At 41.8% G+C, this 13,450-nt stretch overlaps 1 protein-coding gene across 2 annotated transcripts in view; it reads right to left on the minus strand.

The window, feature by feature from the left end:
• The window catches only part of pds5b.L (PDS5 cohesin associated factor B L homeolog), a 74,539-nt gene that overhangs the window by 34,278 nt on the left and 26,811 nt on the right, over positions 1 to 13,450 (minus strand). For both annotated transcript variants that reach the window (XM_041581112.1, NM_001096189.1), the window contains 7 exon segments: positions 12,050 to 12,190; positions 11,025 to 11,140; positions 9,213 to 9,307; positions 7,645 to 7,790; positions 6,062 to 6,213; positions 4,949 to 5,062; positions 3,380 to 3,461 (listed from right to left, as the gene is read on the minus strand). In XM_041581112.1, the coding sequence (XP_041437046.1) occupies positions 3,380 to 3,461; positions 4,949 to 5,062; positions 6,062 to 6,213; positions 7,645 to 7,790; positions 9,213 to 9,307; positions 11,025 to 11,140; positions 12,050 to 12,190 (846 nt within the window).

A 13,450-nucleotide genomic window follows, 5' to 3' on the forward strand; every position in this document is an offset into this window, starting at 1 on the left:
AGACCATCAACCCCAGTACCTGCATGCAAGATCTGAGAGGAGTGCATGGCGAGTCCGCTAGAGAGAGAATGCGGCTGCGTAGAGTTAGAGCCTTGTCCGCTGGGAGAAAGGTGCGGCAGAGCTGGGTATCGAAGAGAGTCCCCAAGAATGTCATTCTCTGTGCGGGAACCAGGAACGACTTCTTGAAGTTGATGATCCATCCGTGTTGTTGCAGAGTCTGGATCACGAGGGACAGATCGGACCGATTCCTCTGGGCTGATGGAGCCTTGATGAGGAGATCGTCCAGGTAGGGGGTAACTGATACCCCCTGAGACCAAAGGAGAGCTAGAACTGGGGCCAGGATCTTGGTGAAGACCCGAGGAGCCGTGGCCAGGCCGAAGGGGAGAGCCACAAATTGGAAGTGCTTCCCCAGAGAGGCAAATCGCAGGTAGCGATGATGCGCCGGGTGGATAGGGATATGGAGGTAAGCATCCTTGATGTCGACAGAGGAAAGAAACTCCCCGGGTTCCATTGCTGAAATGACGGAACGGATGGATTCCATCCGGAAAGAGAAACGTCTGAGGCAACGATTGAGTTTCTTGAGATCCAGGATGGGGCGTATTCCTCCGTCCTTCTTGGGGACGCAGAAAAGGATGGAATAGAACCCCTGCCGTTCCTCCTCCTTGGGTACCGGTACCACTACCCCCGCCCGTTGGAGGGCGGAAATGGCCTTTAAGAAAGCTGCTCTGCGTACGGGATTGGACGGCGGGGGAGAAGAGAGAAATCTCTCCGGAGGAGGGTGTCGGAACTCTATGGAATAACCTTGGTGGAGCACTTCGTGGACACAGGCATCTACGAAGGAGTGAGACCAGACCTGCCGAAAAGAGAGGAGACGCCCGCCCACCCTCTCGATTCGGGAGGTGGTCAAACCTTCAGGAAGAGGATGCTTTGTCGGCAGAAGGTTTCTGAGTTTGTCTACCAGCGGACCAGGCAGGTCTCTTCCACTTTCCCCTAAAGGAAGGGGCGCTCCTTTCTGTGGTTGGAGTCTTGGCTTGTTTGGAACGAAAGGGGCGAAATCGAGAGAAACGGCGATTAGCCGACTGCTGCTTAGGCTTGTTCTGTGGAAGGAGGGTACTTTTGCCCCCTGTAGCCTGGCTGATGATTTTATCTAGCTCAGTGCCAAATAGAACCCTGCCTGCGAAGGGAATAGAGACAAGAGACTTCTTGGATGTCAAATCCGCCGACCAATGTTTGAGCCAGAGGAAACGTCTGGCCGCTATGGAAGTGGCGGAAGCCCTGGCAATCATCTTCGCCGAGTCCAAGGATGCCTGGCAGAGGAACTGGGAAGCCTCCTTGAGTTGTTCCGCCAGCTGTAAAATAGAAGCCTGGTCAGAACCATCTATAACAGCCTGACAGAGCTGATCGGCCCAAACCTCTGAAGCGCGACTGACCCAAGCGGTAGCGAAGGTCGGTCTGAGGGCTGCACCTGAGGCGAAAAAGATGGATTTGCAGAATCCCTCCAGCCTTTTGTCAATAGGATCCTTGAATCCAGCAGCGTCGGGAACTGGAATGGTGGTGGACTTGGCTAGACGGGAGATAGGAGGATCGACTGTAGGAGAGAGGCACCAAAGATCAGTGTCGTCCTTGGGAAAAGGATAGAGAAGGGCGAAGCGACGGGAAAGATTGATTTTGTGTTCTGGAGAGGCCCACTCATCCTTGACTACAGAAAAAAGTTGGTCATGTGAAGGGAACAACTTAGCAGTCTTTTTCTGTCTCTTAAAGAGATCCTTGGAAGGATCGGCTGAGACAGGTGGAGACACGTTAAGAGTCTCAAGAACAGACTCAATCAAGCTGTCTATGTCTGAGATAGCAGGGGGAATCTCTGGTTCCCGGTGGGAATCCTCGTCAGAGTCCCTGTCAGAAATTTGGCCATCCTCTGCAAGTTCCGACTCCTCGTCGGAGTTCGGAAGTAAGACTGTGTCAGAGACCTTGCGTTTCCCGGCTATCCCCGAGGGAGGTTGGGAAGTCAGCTGGGCAAGGAACTTGTCTAAGGACTCGGGGAGCCGTGCAAGTCCCTGAAGGGAAGAAATAGAGTCCGCTAAATTTTTAGCCCAGGGAGGTTCAGGTACAGCAGCCGATGCGCCCTGGCTGTCCGTAGAAGCAGGGGCATGGGAAGGCTGCGAACATGCTGTACATGTAGTCTCAGGGTGACCCAGGGGAAGTCTGGCGCGACAATTGGAGCATGCTAGAAAGGAGACCTTAGGCACGGAAGGAACCTTAGCAGTAGATTGCGTAGAACGCAGCTTAGGACCCTCCCTGGTGGGATCTGCCATAGTCCCTATATATATATAGAATACAAAATATATATATCTATATATAAATAATATACTGTATATACCTAAGCTAGAGATAGAAAGGTAGCCCAAGGGTCTATATAGGTAAGGAATGATACAGGCCTGAAAGGAGTGTCAGCCGTCCCTTGTGAGATGCAGCCTGAACGCTGAAAAATCTGTGCCTGTAAGGACTCTGCCTCTGGAAGAGGGAGTTAGCCTGCCAGTGCCTGTGTAGGAGGATGGAGCTCTGTGCGGTCTGGAGAGCCTGTGGCAGACTGGTGATCCGGGAGGAGCGCTGCAAGAACTGCGCCCAGCGAGAGGAAAAACGGCGCGAAGTAGAAGGAAGTGCGCGCGCATGCGCGATGACGTCACCTGTGAACGGCGCGAAAGCCGCAAAAGGCCTCAGGAAGGAAACCTGCCGCTCCTCTCCCTAGGTAAGGGAGTAGTGTGGTCGGCGCCAAAAGTGGAGAGCCACTACTGGGCTGGGGGTGCGGAAGAGCGGATCCAGCCGCTGGCCCCCCAACCAGGAGAACTGAGCCGCAGCTCCTGTCTCAAGGTGCGCAAGGGCTCAGGGGACAGAGCAGTAGCTCCTGCCCCATCAAAAGAATGCCCTGTATCAACCGGGACTGAACCGGAATTCCTGCCCGGGGATTACCTAAAAGGAAAATAAATAAATAATAATAAAAAATTAAATAAATAAATAAAAAAACCAAATAGAAAATCTCCCCTGAGGGGAGAGTGTCCTCCTCCCATGAGGACACTAAAAGAACTGGGGTGTGACAGCCTCCTGGTGGGGGTGTGGCCTGCTGGGATAGGCGGGCCGGCCCCTGGGAGGGCTGTCAAAGTTCTTGTTTTTAGTGTCCTTTCCTCCCGGAAGGTGAAGTTAACCCTCCAGTGCCTGTGTCCCCCTGAGATGAGAGAGTAATGAATATAGGAAAAATGCTGTATATATACACATGTAACTATGTGTGACGGTCCCTAGTCTCAGGTAAGTAACTTTTGCAATCATAATTTTTAGCTCCCTATATATTGAGCACATTCAATATAATGCATACAAGAAAAAATACCTTTGGCTTTTTGATCAAGTCCAGCAAATCCTTAACATGATGCCGCAACATGTTTTGACATTTCCACATTTCATTCAGAGCTCTGGTAGGAAAAACAAAATAAGCTGAATATTAGTCAACAGCCCAGCTTGCAGAGTTGTATTTTTCATAACGGACAATTGCTAGCCATAAGATAGAAGCCTGCTGCCGTATACGGTAATAGCTATTTTTCCTAGGAATGATTGATTCTACCCATAAAATAATTACTCTGCGATGTTACAGCAGTATTGCTATATTACTTTTTTTTTTTTTTTTTTTTTAAAGGTAATTTTTTATTGGTTTTAACAACACAAACATAAAAGTACAATATCTGGTAGAATGACACTGAATTAGTGTTGGGTCACGGTAGAACTGTACCCGTTGGCCCAGGACTTGACCTTCTAACTCTTGATAAGAGGGAAACTGGGGCCAGACATCAGGTCAGAGAGTTTTTTAATGCCCAAGCGTGGCCAGCAGAGGAAGTTTTGTACTTTGTTTAGCTGGGGTAGGAGAGAGTTGGCCTAAAATGGGAGATAGGGTGACCGAGGTGGCTTAAGATTTTCAAAGCTGCAGTCCAGGTCAGTAAAGTGTTCAGTAAGGTGGCCATATCTGAGTGGTGTCTATAGGGATAGGTGCTTAGACCCTCTATTGAGTGGAGGATGGATGCTTGAATAGTTGTGTTACGGTTGTAGGGATTGGGGGAGAGGCACCAATGCATATAGTATATTTGGGAAGCAAGGTAGCAAAAGTAGAAGTGCGGGAGTGCCAGACCCCCTTTCCCAACAACCGCTGTTAGCCTTTCCCAGGAGATGTGAGGGGTATTATTAGCCTAGATGAAAGGGATTATGATTGTCTTTAGTCTCTTAAACCAGGATCGAGAAATAGTGAATGGAGATTTGTGGAATATATAGAGGAGCTTGGGCAAATATATAATGTGTATAATGTTCACTCTACCCCATAGAGTGAGTGGTAACTTGGCCCAGTTCTTGAGTGATTGGGAAAAGGAATCGATTATTGGGTCTAGGTTTAGTTTCAGGAAGAGTTGAGGGTCCGGATGCTCCCAAATCCCCAGGTATTTGAATGATGTGACCCATTTTTAGTTGTGTCCGTGAGGGCAAGTGGGGCGGTATCAATGCTAAATAGTTGCGATTTCTCCCAATTAATGCAGAGACCGGAGTATTTGCCAAATTCCTGGACTGTGGTTAATAGAGTAGAGAGGCATTCTAGGGGGTCAGCTAGGTATATTAGGATATGGTCGGCAAAAAGGGAAACCTTTTCTGTGATATTTGCAAATTTTTGATGGTTGGGCACTCCCGTATCATAATGGCCAAGGGTTCGATTGCTAGAGTGAAGAGAACGGAGACAACGGGTATTCTTGCCTGGTCCCCCTGTGTAGTTGGAAAGGTGGGGGGGGGAATGAAGTTGTTGACCCTCACCTCAGCAACAGGGGAGTTGTATAGCAGTTTGACCCACCAGATGAATTTATTGCCCAGGCTGAACAAAAGGCTTAGATTATAATAAAATACACATTAAGAACAGTGGATAACTTACTTCACAGCATTTGTATCCAATGTTGCATACAGGTAGTACAAGCATTTCATTCTCTCTGTAGTTTCTAAATTGTGAGGAACCATGTACTGAGCAAAAATCCTTTCCACAAGTAACCTGGACAAGAAACAAATACGATCCACGACTAATTAAAAGACACATAAATGTTGCTAATTTCCCAAAGATCCACATTACATCTGACAATGTTGTGAGAAATGTAACACAAGCAGCAATAATAGGATGGCAGCAACCAGTCGTCTATTTCTGTGATTAAAAGGTTTATTTCTCCCTGAAACCTATAAATTCACCCACACTCAGTGGTGGATACTATTAGGCTTGGCCTATAGTTAAAGAAGAAATAAAAGTCTTAAAAAAAATCTAAGAATTCAAAACTGACAGCAAATACAACAATTTTCAAATGAACTAAACAGAGTGGGCAGCCTCTGGACAGATTTTGCTCCTGAAATGATTGCAAGATCATTAGGGGAAAGGGAAAGTATGACCCACACAGCCAGTCCCACAAGTGAACACAAGATTATCTCAGTGAATATTTGTGTGCTTTAATTTAACTCTATTTATACATTCAATTTAATGTAACTATAGGCACAGGAAACTCTCTCTCTCTCTCTCTCTCTAGAGATCCGTCCATCTCTCTCTTCATCCATCTCTCCCTCTCTCCATCCATCTCCCCCCTTCTCCATCCATCTCCCCCTCTCTACATCCATCTCTGCCTCTCTCCATCCATCTCTGCCTCTCTCCATCCATCTCCCCCTCTCTCCATCTATCTCTCCCTCCCCATCTCTCCCTCTCTCCACCCATCTCTCACTTTCCCTCTCCCCCTGCATCTCTCCCTCTCACCATCCATCCATTTCTCCCTCCCTCCATCTCTCTCTCTCCCCCTCCATCCCTCTCCTGATAAGGCTAAAGTTATTCTCCTATGCTCAGGACCAATTTGAGAATAGAGAACTACTTGATATTACTACTACTAAAACCTTGATGTGACATCATATTATATGTCTGATCCTCTGCTAGTCACCAAAATAAAAATGTTACAAGATTATGATCTATATACATATGAATATAGACATATATGAAAAACATGAAAAACAACCTTACCGATCATCAATACTGTTCTGGTAATATATGTGCAGCAGCTTATCTTTAATCCATGAAATCTGCTTTGCAGATTCTTTTCCAGCTTCAGCTTGCAGGGAATACTTTTTGTAGATCTGAGCAAGCCCCATCATTGCTTCTTTTCGTACTCTCCACTTCAAGGAAGGGAAGAAAATGCACAGAAACAATACACAAGGATAACTATAAATGAATATAGTTGGCTGACAGATTTGAAACTTTCAGAAGTGTGTGTCTATATTTTCTGATTCAGTTTCATGTCAGTTTTTTTTATGGGATACTGTCATGGGAAAAAAAAAAAAATTTCAAAATGCATCAGTTAATAGTGCTGCTCCAGCAGAATTCTGCACTGAAATCCATTTCTCAAAAGAGCAAACAGATTTTTTTATATTCAATTTTGAAATCTGACATGGGGTTGGACATTTTGTCAATTTCTCAGCTGCCCCTGGTCATGTGACTTGTGCCTGCACTTTAGGAGAGAAGGCTGCTGTTTTTCCTTGTAACTGAATGTATCTGGGTTTTTACTATTGAGTGTTGTTCTTAGATCTACCAGGCAGCTGCTATCTTGTGTTAGGGAGCTGTTATCTGGTTACCTTCCCATTGTTCTTTTGTTTGGCTGCTGGGGGGGAAAAAGGGAGGGGGTGATATCACTCCAACATCCAAGTCACATGACTTTGGGCAGCTGGGAAATTGACAATATGTCTAGCCCCATGTCAGATTTCAAAATTGAATATAAAAAAAAAAATCAGTTTGCTCTTTTGAGAAATGGATTTCAGTGCAGAATTCTGCTGGAGCAGCACTATTAACTGATTCATTTTGGAAAAAAAACATTTTTTCCCATGACAGTATCCCTTTAAGTTTCAGTTTTAACATTAAAAAAAATGAAAAGCTACATTTTCAGCATTGGCTAAAGGTTGCTCAAAATGAGAAAATGTAATGGAGTGGAATAAGTGAAAACTGCACATAACAGTGGCATTATGCTGTGGGGGGGGGAGAATAAAGCAATGACAATTTTAAATGTGTCAGTGTTTGCACTTAATAGATGCCAACTAAATCCATCCAAGAAATTGTCCAAGAAAAGAAAATTCGACTATACTTTCCAAATTATTTTAAACTCCCAGTTGCCATAGGGCTACTAGTCATTTTGATTGCACAGTTAATAAAAAATATCATTAGTAATGAATCACTTTTTCATATGAAGTCACAAATCAGTGGGGGTCACCTGAAAAGCCACATAAGTGCACTGATGACCCAGCCATTTCCATTGTCACAAGAAGTAATCCACAGGAAACAGGATCCATAATGTCTAAGAGGTATCATGGCCCTAAAAAGGGCAGATAGGCGAGGCTTGGCTTTACATTTACAAATCGGAAGCACAAACAATACTGATGAACTCAATTAAGTGGTCTGAAGCCTGGGATCTGCATCCTACTGAATAATGCATGAAAACGGAAAACTCTGATGGACAATATGTCCTACCTAGAATTCAAACTGTACTGTGTACAGGAAAGGTGGATATTATATAGACCCCCACACAAATAAAAAAAAAAACAAGAGATAGTGTTTACCCTTTTGTCCAAAGTTCTTTCCCGAACAAAATTCAGTAGTTGGTCATTGACCAGGAGAAGATCTTTCTTAGCAGCAGTAACTATAGACACAATCACATCATGCCTAATGGCTTCTTCAGGGTCATGCGATCTCACTTTAAGATAATCTTTAAAAAAAAAATATATATATATAAAAATGTAATAAGCTTTTTTTATTTCAATAATTTTTATTGTGTTTTACAGAATACAATATATATAGTTAGCAGACATCGACATAAGGGAAATGCAGGTCATTATACAGATTTGAAATCAGGAAAGCTGTCAATCATAGTTACATAGGTACCTACAATCGTTATGCAATAGGATAGATAGGGCCTCATCCATACAAATAAACCTGACATAAAATCTAACATAAGATAACCAGTTCTGCATGATTAAACATGGTAAGAACACATTGTAGTTTTCATAACAATTAAACTGACAGATCTACCAATGGTCCCAGTGACTGATGGTCCTACAAAGGACGCCAGTAAACAGATATTGCAAATTAAGAATTAAATACTAAGCAGTGCCAAGTGATATCCAGGCTCGTACCTGTATAATAAGCTTTTTTTAAAAAAAAAAATGCAAGGCCATATTTTTGACCATATCCCTTCTCAACTCTTAGGCTGATAGCATGTGGGTAAATTCTCCTTAATGCATTTTTTCGCAACTGGGGAAACACCCATATTCACCCCATATCTCCTGTTACTGTCATGTGAAACAAGTGGTTTTGGGCACACAAATGTGCAATTTCTGCTCAAAAACTGCGCGTTTTCAGTTTGTGTACAGATGGTTTATAACAAAGGGGGATGTGGCATTCCTCTGTCGCCCAACAAAGAATTCACCCAGTGTGCTATCAAGCCTTAGGTACAGTACTCCGTTCATGAGTTAGTTCCTTGATGCTCTGGCAAAATCTCCCTTATTTTTTGCTGTGTACAGGAGAATGCCTGGCCTTTATAATCTCTCTCTCTCTACACATGGGAATATTCAGGTTGATGGCACAGTCAGCTCAAGTGTGTCCATAATCTCTCACCTGACATCTCCCAAATGAAATAAGCATGACTGTGCTTTTATCTCATTCAAGTACACCTCTATATCATACCCAAATAATCAACTGTGTGAACATCTCCATGTTCAGCAGCCCATTGGGTTTTAAGATACCTTTCTAAACTACCCTTCTTTGTTGGGGACAAGGATTATAAATTGAGGAGAAACTTCAAAAGGAAAAATAATTATTACTCTGGCATGCATAAATTGAAAATAAAGTCCAATGTGATGCTTTTTAGAAAAAAGAACGAGATAATTTGCATTCTATATAATTACCCAACAATGTTGTGGACCTAGACATGTGAGGTGTATTAAATTTAGGGGGGTCTTTTAGTTCCGGAGTATCCCAGACTTACTGAGTGTAACCCTGAAAACTAAGAAGGCTATAACACTGCAAAGTAAAAGGCTGCAAAAGTAATATGTCCTAAAGAAAACCTTTCCAAATTACAGACACAAGAATCTAAAAAAACCAATACATTTTGTAAATGATATACAGATACCTGTTAAATCCTTTGCAAGGTCAGGATGGTTCACCAAGCTGTGGCTAGCAAACTTCACACATTCTAAACGAACGGGCACATGTATGTCATTAAATCTACCAAGAAAAACATTGAATAGAAATATATGAGTTCATGGATTTGGAAAATAAATTAAGCATACATAGAATTCAGTCTTCTGAAAGGTTACCGTACATCATCTAAATAACATCTATTTGTTAGCTTTACATTTACTTTAACATATCCACAAATACTTACGCAAGAATTTCTTTGCAGGACTCTTATCTGCATAGTTTGTTTATGCACATGGGTAGGACATACCATACTATTTCTTATATAGGCAATCAGGAGAGAATTGTGCTCTCTCTGGCTATAAAACACTGCTAAATAGGAACTTTACCATTTATTCAGTCAATGAGTGAGAGCCTAAATACATGGCCTGTTTTATCAATCTGTGAATGGGAGAGGTACTGAATGGTGTGACCTGTATCAACCAGGGAAACAGAACCTTTCTAGAACTGACAGCCAGGAATACTCCATTGTATGCAGTTGTGCAGCACCCCAAGAACAGCTGTTTTGGGTACACCATGCATATTCCAATACAGCTGCATGACAACTGCCGAATCTGCTTCACTTTAAGGTTTACAAAATATGGGTTTTATTAATATGGTCATCATTCACCCATATTTGATGGCCAATGCAACCAAAATAATCTTTCCATTCCTTGGCAAATTCACTATAGTAGAAGCTTCCTCTGATAAGTGGGTATTACTCAGAAAATAATGAGTTGAGTGAAAACCACTTACTCTCAAAATTATCTGCCATTATCTTCCCATCTTTGAGAAGGAAAAAGGAAATTCAAAAACCTATGTGGCATAAGCCTTTAAGTTAACCTTTAAGTTAACTTTTAGTATGTTAATAAACTTTTCAATTAGTCTTCATTATTAACTGTTTATAGTTTTTTTCTTTTTGATTCTTTCCAGCTTTCAATGGGGGTCACTGACCCCATATAAAAGAAATGCTCTGTAAAGCCACAAATGTATTGTTGTTGTTACTTTTTATTACTTGTCTTTCTATTCAGGCCTATCCTATTCATATTCCAGTCTCTTATAAAATCAATGCATGGTTGTTAAGGTAATTTGAACCCTAGCAACCAGATAGCTGAAATTGCAAACTGTAGAGCTACTGAATAAAAAGCCAAATAACCACAAAACTGAAAACCAGTTGCAACGTGTCTCAGAATATCACACTAAAAGTTAACTCAAAGGTGAGAAACACCTTTAAAGTAGAATCACACTCAAAATTCTTTATGACTTGATTTTTGATTCTAAGCAAGTTTCCAAAACACATTAACAAAATATTTTCAGCTTTTTTTGTAGTTATTTGTAAATGCAATTGCTACTGAAAGCAGTATCTGTTTGGCTGTTTGTATTCTCTGCACTGCGAATTCTGACTGCTGAAACAAAGAAACAACAGGCAGCTGTACAATGTTTACAAGTCAGAACCAGAGAACAGGATGGGATAAAGAAATGCCGCTTCCAACTGCAATTACATTTACAAACACAGTGTAGAAAGCAGTACCTCGGTGCATTATTAGAAGAAGAGGAGCACTATTCCAGGGCAATATGTAAGCAACTAGAATCACTGGGATGTGCCAAAAACTTGACACCCCTTAGGCATTTTAACTTTCCTTGTGTTTTATGAACTTGGACTAAATTCTTACTAGTTCAGCTCTGCCAAGGCATTATCCGAGCTACAATGGGCGAGGGATATACATGTAACCAGGTATGCACACAGTAGTAATAGGATAATTACCTTCCTAGGTAGCACTGCCAAAGTGTTTTGTTTTGAGAAGCCAGTTCCGAATCTTTGGCACCAAACATTTTTGCCAGCAATTTAACCACCTGCAGTCGTTCTTCATTGTCGTTACTCTGAATTCCAAAGACAAAACATTTAAGCTCAACAAAAAGTACAGATAAAGCCACATATCTCTCTCTCTCTCTATTTTTTTAATCATTGTACAAAGGACAGCATTACATTATACCCAAGCAAATGACATTTGAGGATAGGAGAACATTAAACCATGTGCAAAGCAGATATAGGAAGGGTGAAGTCGATGCATTCATACAGCACACCAATAAGTAGCAGGTGTTCCATAAGAAATGGGTGTGCCAAATTGCAAAGGGTATCCTTATAAACAGCATAAATACCGTTTTTTAAAAGTACATATAGCGAACAATAAAATAACCCCACAAAGAAGATCAGTCTTTAGGCCATTAAACTATTAGTTAAAAAGCACCCCCCATGTTTATAAACTAGCAATACTGATTCTGTTAAGCGATACATGTACAAAACCTCATAAATATGGCACTGCCATTTCCAAAATGCCTTTCATTTGTGACCGATTATTTTTTTTATCCAATTGTGATTTGTTTTTTTAAAGTTAAAATGTCTTTAATGCATGGGCCTTTCTATAAAACGAAGCTCCATTATCTGCATGAAACCAGCTATCAAAAAGAGCATTGATAGGATGGTCAAAGTACCACTTTGAATACTGATGCAAGGGCTAGAAGAATTATGCACACAACACTCTTGGTTATTATGCCCAATAGCAATTTCCCCCCCCCCACTCTATACAAACACAATAGTTGTGTGCCTTAAACTTAAGAAAGATTAAGCACCAATTTTATATTTAAAAGCAGATATTTATGGGAATTGTAACCAAGATTGGTTGGTTGCTTCAGTTCAGACCACGCGTTAAAATAGGATGTCCTTTTTTTTTACCAGATAGGTAAAAAAGTTATTTTGTGCATAGGGTTTATTAAAAGCAGAATATTAACCTTGAGCTTGAACTCCAGCTGAGGTAAAACGGAAAGAAGCAAATGACTATCGATGTTGTAGAGCTCCAGAATCAGATCGAAGACATGTTCTGACAAATCGCTGATGGAGGTTTTACCAAGCATAAGAACTTGGTTGAAAAACTGCAGATACAAAAATGGATAATAAGCATAAAATGAACTGGTTTACTGCTGCCTGAAACAAACTGGAAGGATGATTTTAGCATAGTTCATCCTATAACAAAACTGTGCTGCAGTAAGGAACACAGGGTGAAACTCCAGTATTTTAGAGACCTTACAACTTGATGAACGTGTCACTTCTTACACGTGGAACACATCTAGCGGCTCTAGCTAGCTATGCCAGTTTTCTATGAAATGCATTTACTATGAAATACAATCACCTAATAAAGAATGCCTCTGCAAATTCCACAATTTAATTGAAGGACTTGTTCACCTTCCAAACACTTTTTTTAGTTCAATCGTTTTCAAATTGTTCACCAGAAATAAAGACCTTTTCAGCAGCATCTGTAGAATATCAGCAACTATTTTATCAATTCTAACAGCTGCCTTTAATGAAACACAAGGATGCTGCTCAGCAGGGACAAAGATAAGAAATGTTTCAACTAAATGTATCAATTTAGAACAGTTTACAGGGTCAGCGACCCTCCCGCCTCCCACAGCTGCTTTAGAAACTGTCAAAGACACTTTAGGGCAGAGACAAACATGCAGATTCGGGGAGATTTAGTAGCCCGGCAACAAATTGCCTCTTCTTCGGGCTACTAATCTCCACAAACTGCCTTCCCGCTGGCTAGAATCGAAATCGCCGGTGGGATGGCATTTGGATCGCTTCGTTTTCTGAAGGCGGACGCCTTTGGAAAATCCCGCCGGCGATTTACATTCTAGCAAGTGGGAAGGCAGTTTGGGTAGATTAGTCGCCTGAAGAAAAGGCGATTTGTTGCTGGGCGACTAATCTCCAAATCTCCATGTGTGTCTCTGCCCTTACACTTAATGTTAGAAAAACAGTCACACATAGAAATAATTGGAAAGTGTCTATTTCTGGTAAACAATCTGAAACCAACTGAACTGAAATAAGTGTTGGAAGGTGAACAATCCCTTTGCTAGGCAGGCTTTCACCGCAAAATATTTTGAAGGGCTAGAATAGTGTGTCAGTATCTATCTGTGCAATTCTGTATTTACTTAACCATTGGGTTGCAGACACCCAGTTGAGCCAAAAGCCTGTCATTAGAAGTATAAAAATGTAATTACCTTAGTAACCGCTAAAACAGATAAACAATGTTACCTGCAAAAGTGCACAGAAAACATTGAGTTTAAACTATTTGGGTTTAGAACCCCTTTAAAGGAAAACTATACCCCCCCGAACAAGGTAGAATTCTAAAAAATATA

The sequence above is a fragment of the Xenopus laevis genome, chromosome 2L (genome assembly GCF_017654675.1).
Source record: "Xenopus laevis strain J_2021 chromosome 2L, Xenopus_laevis_v10.1, whole genome shotgun sequence".
NCBI classification, from domain to species: domain Eukaryota; kingdom Metazoa; phylum Chordata; class Amphibia; order Anura; family Pipidae; genus Xenopus; species Xenopus laevis.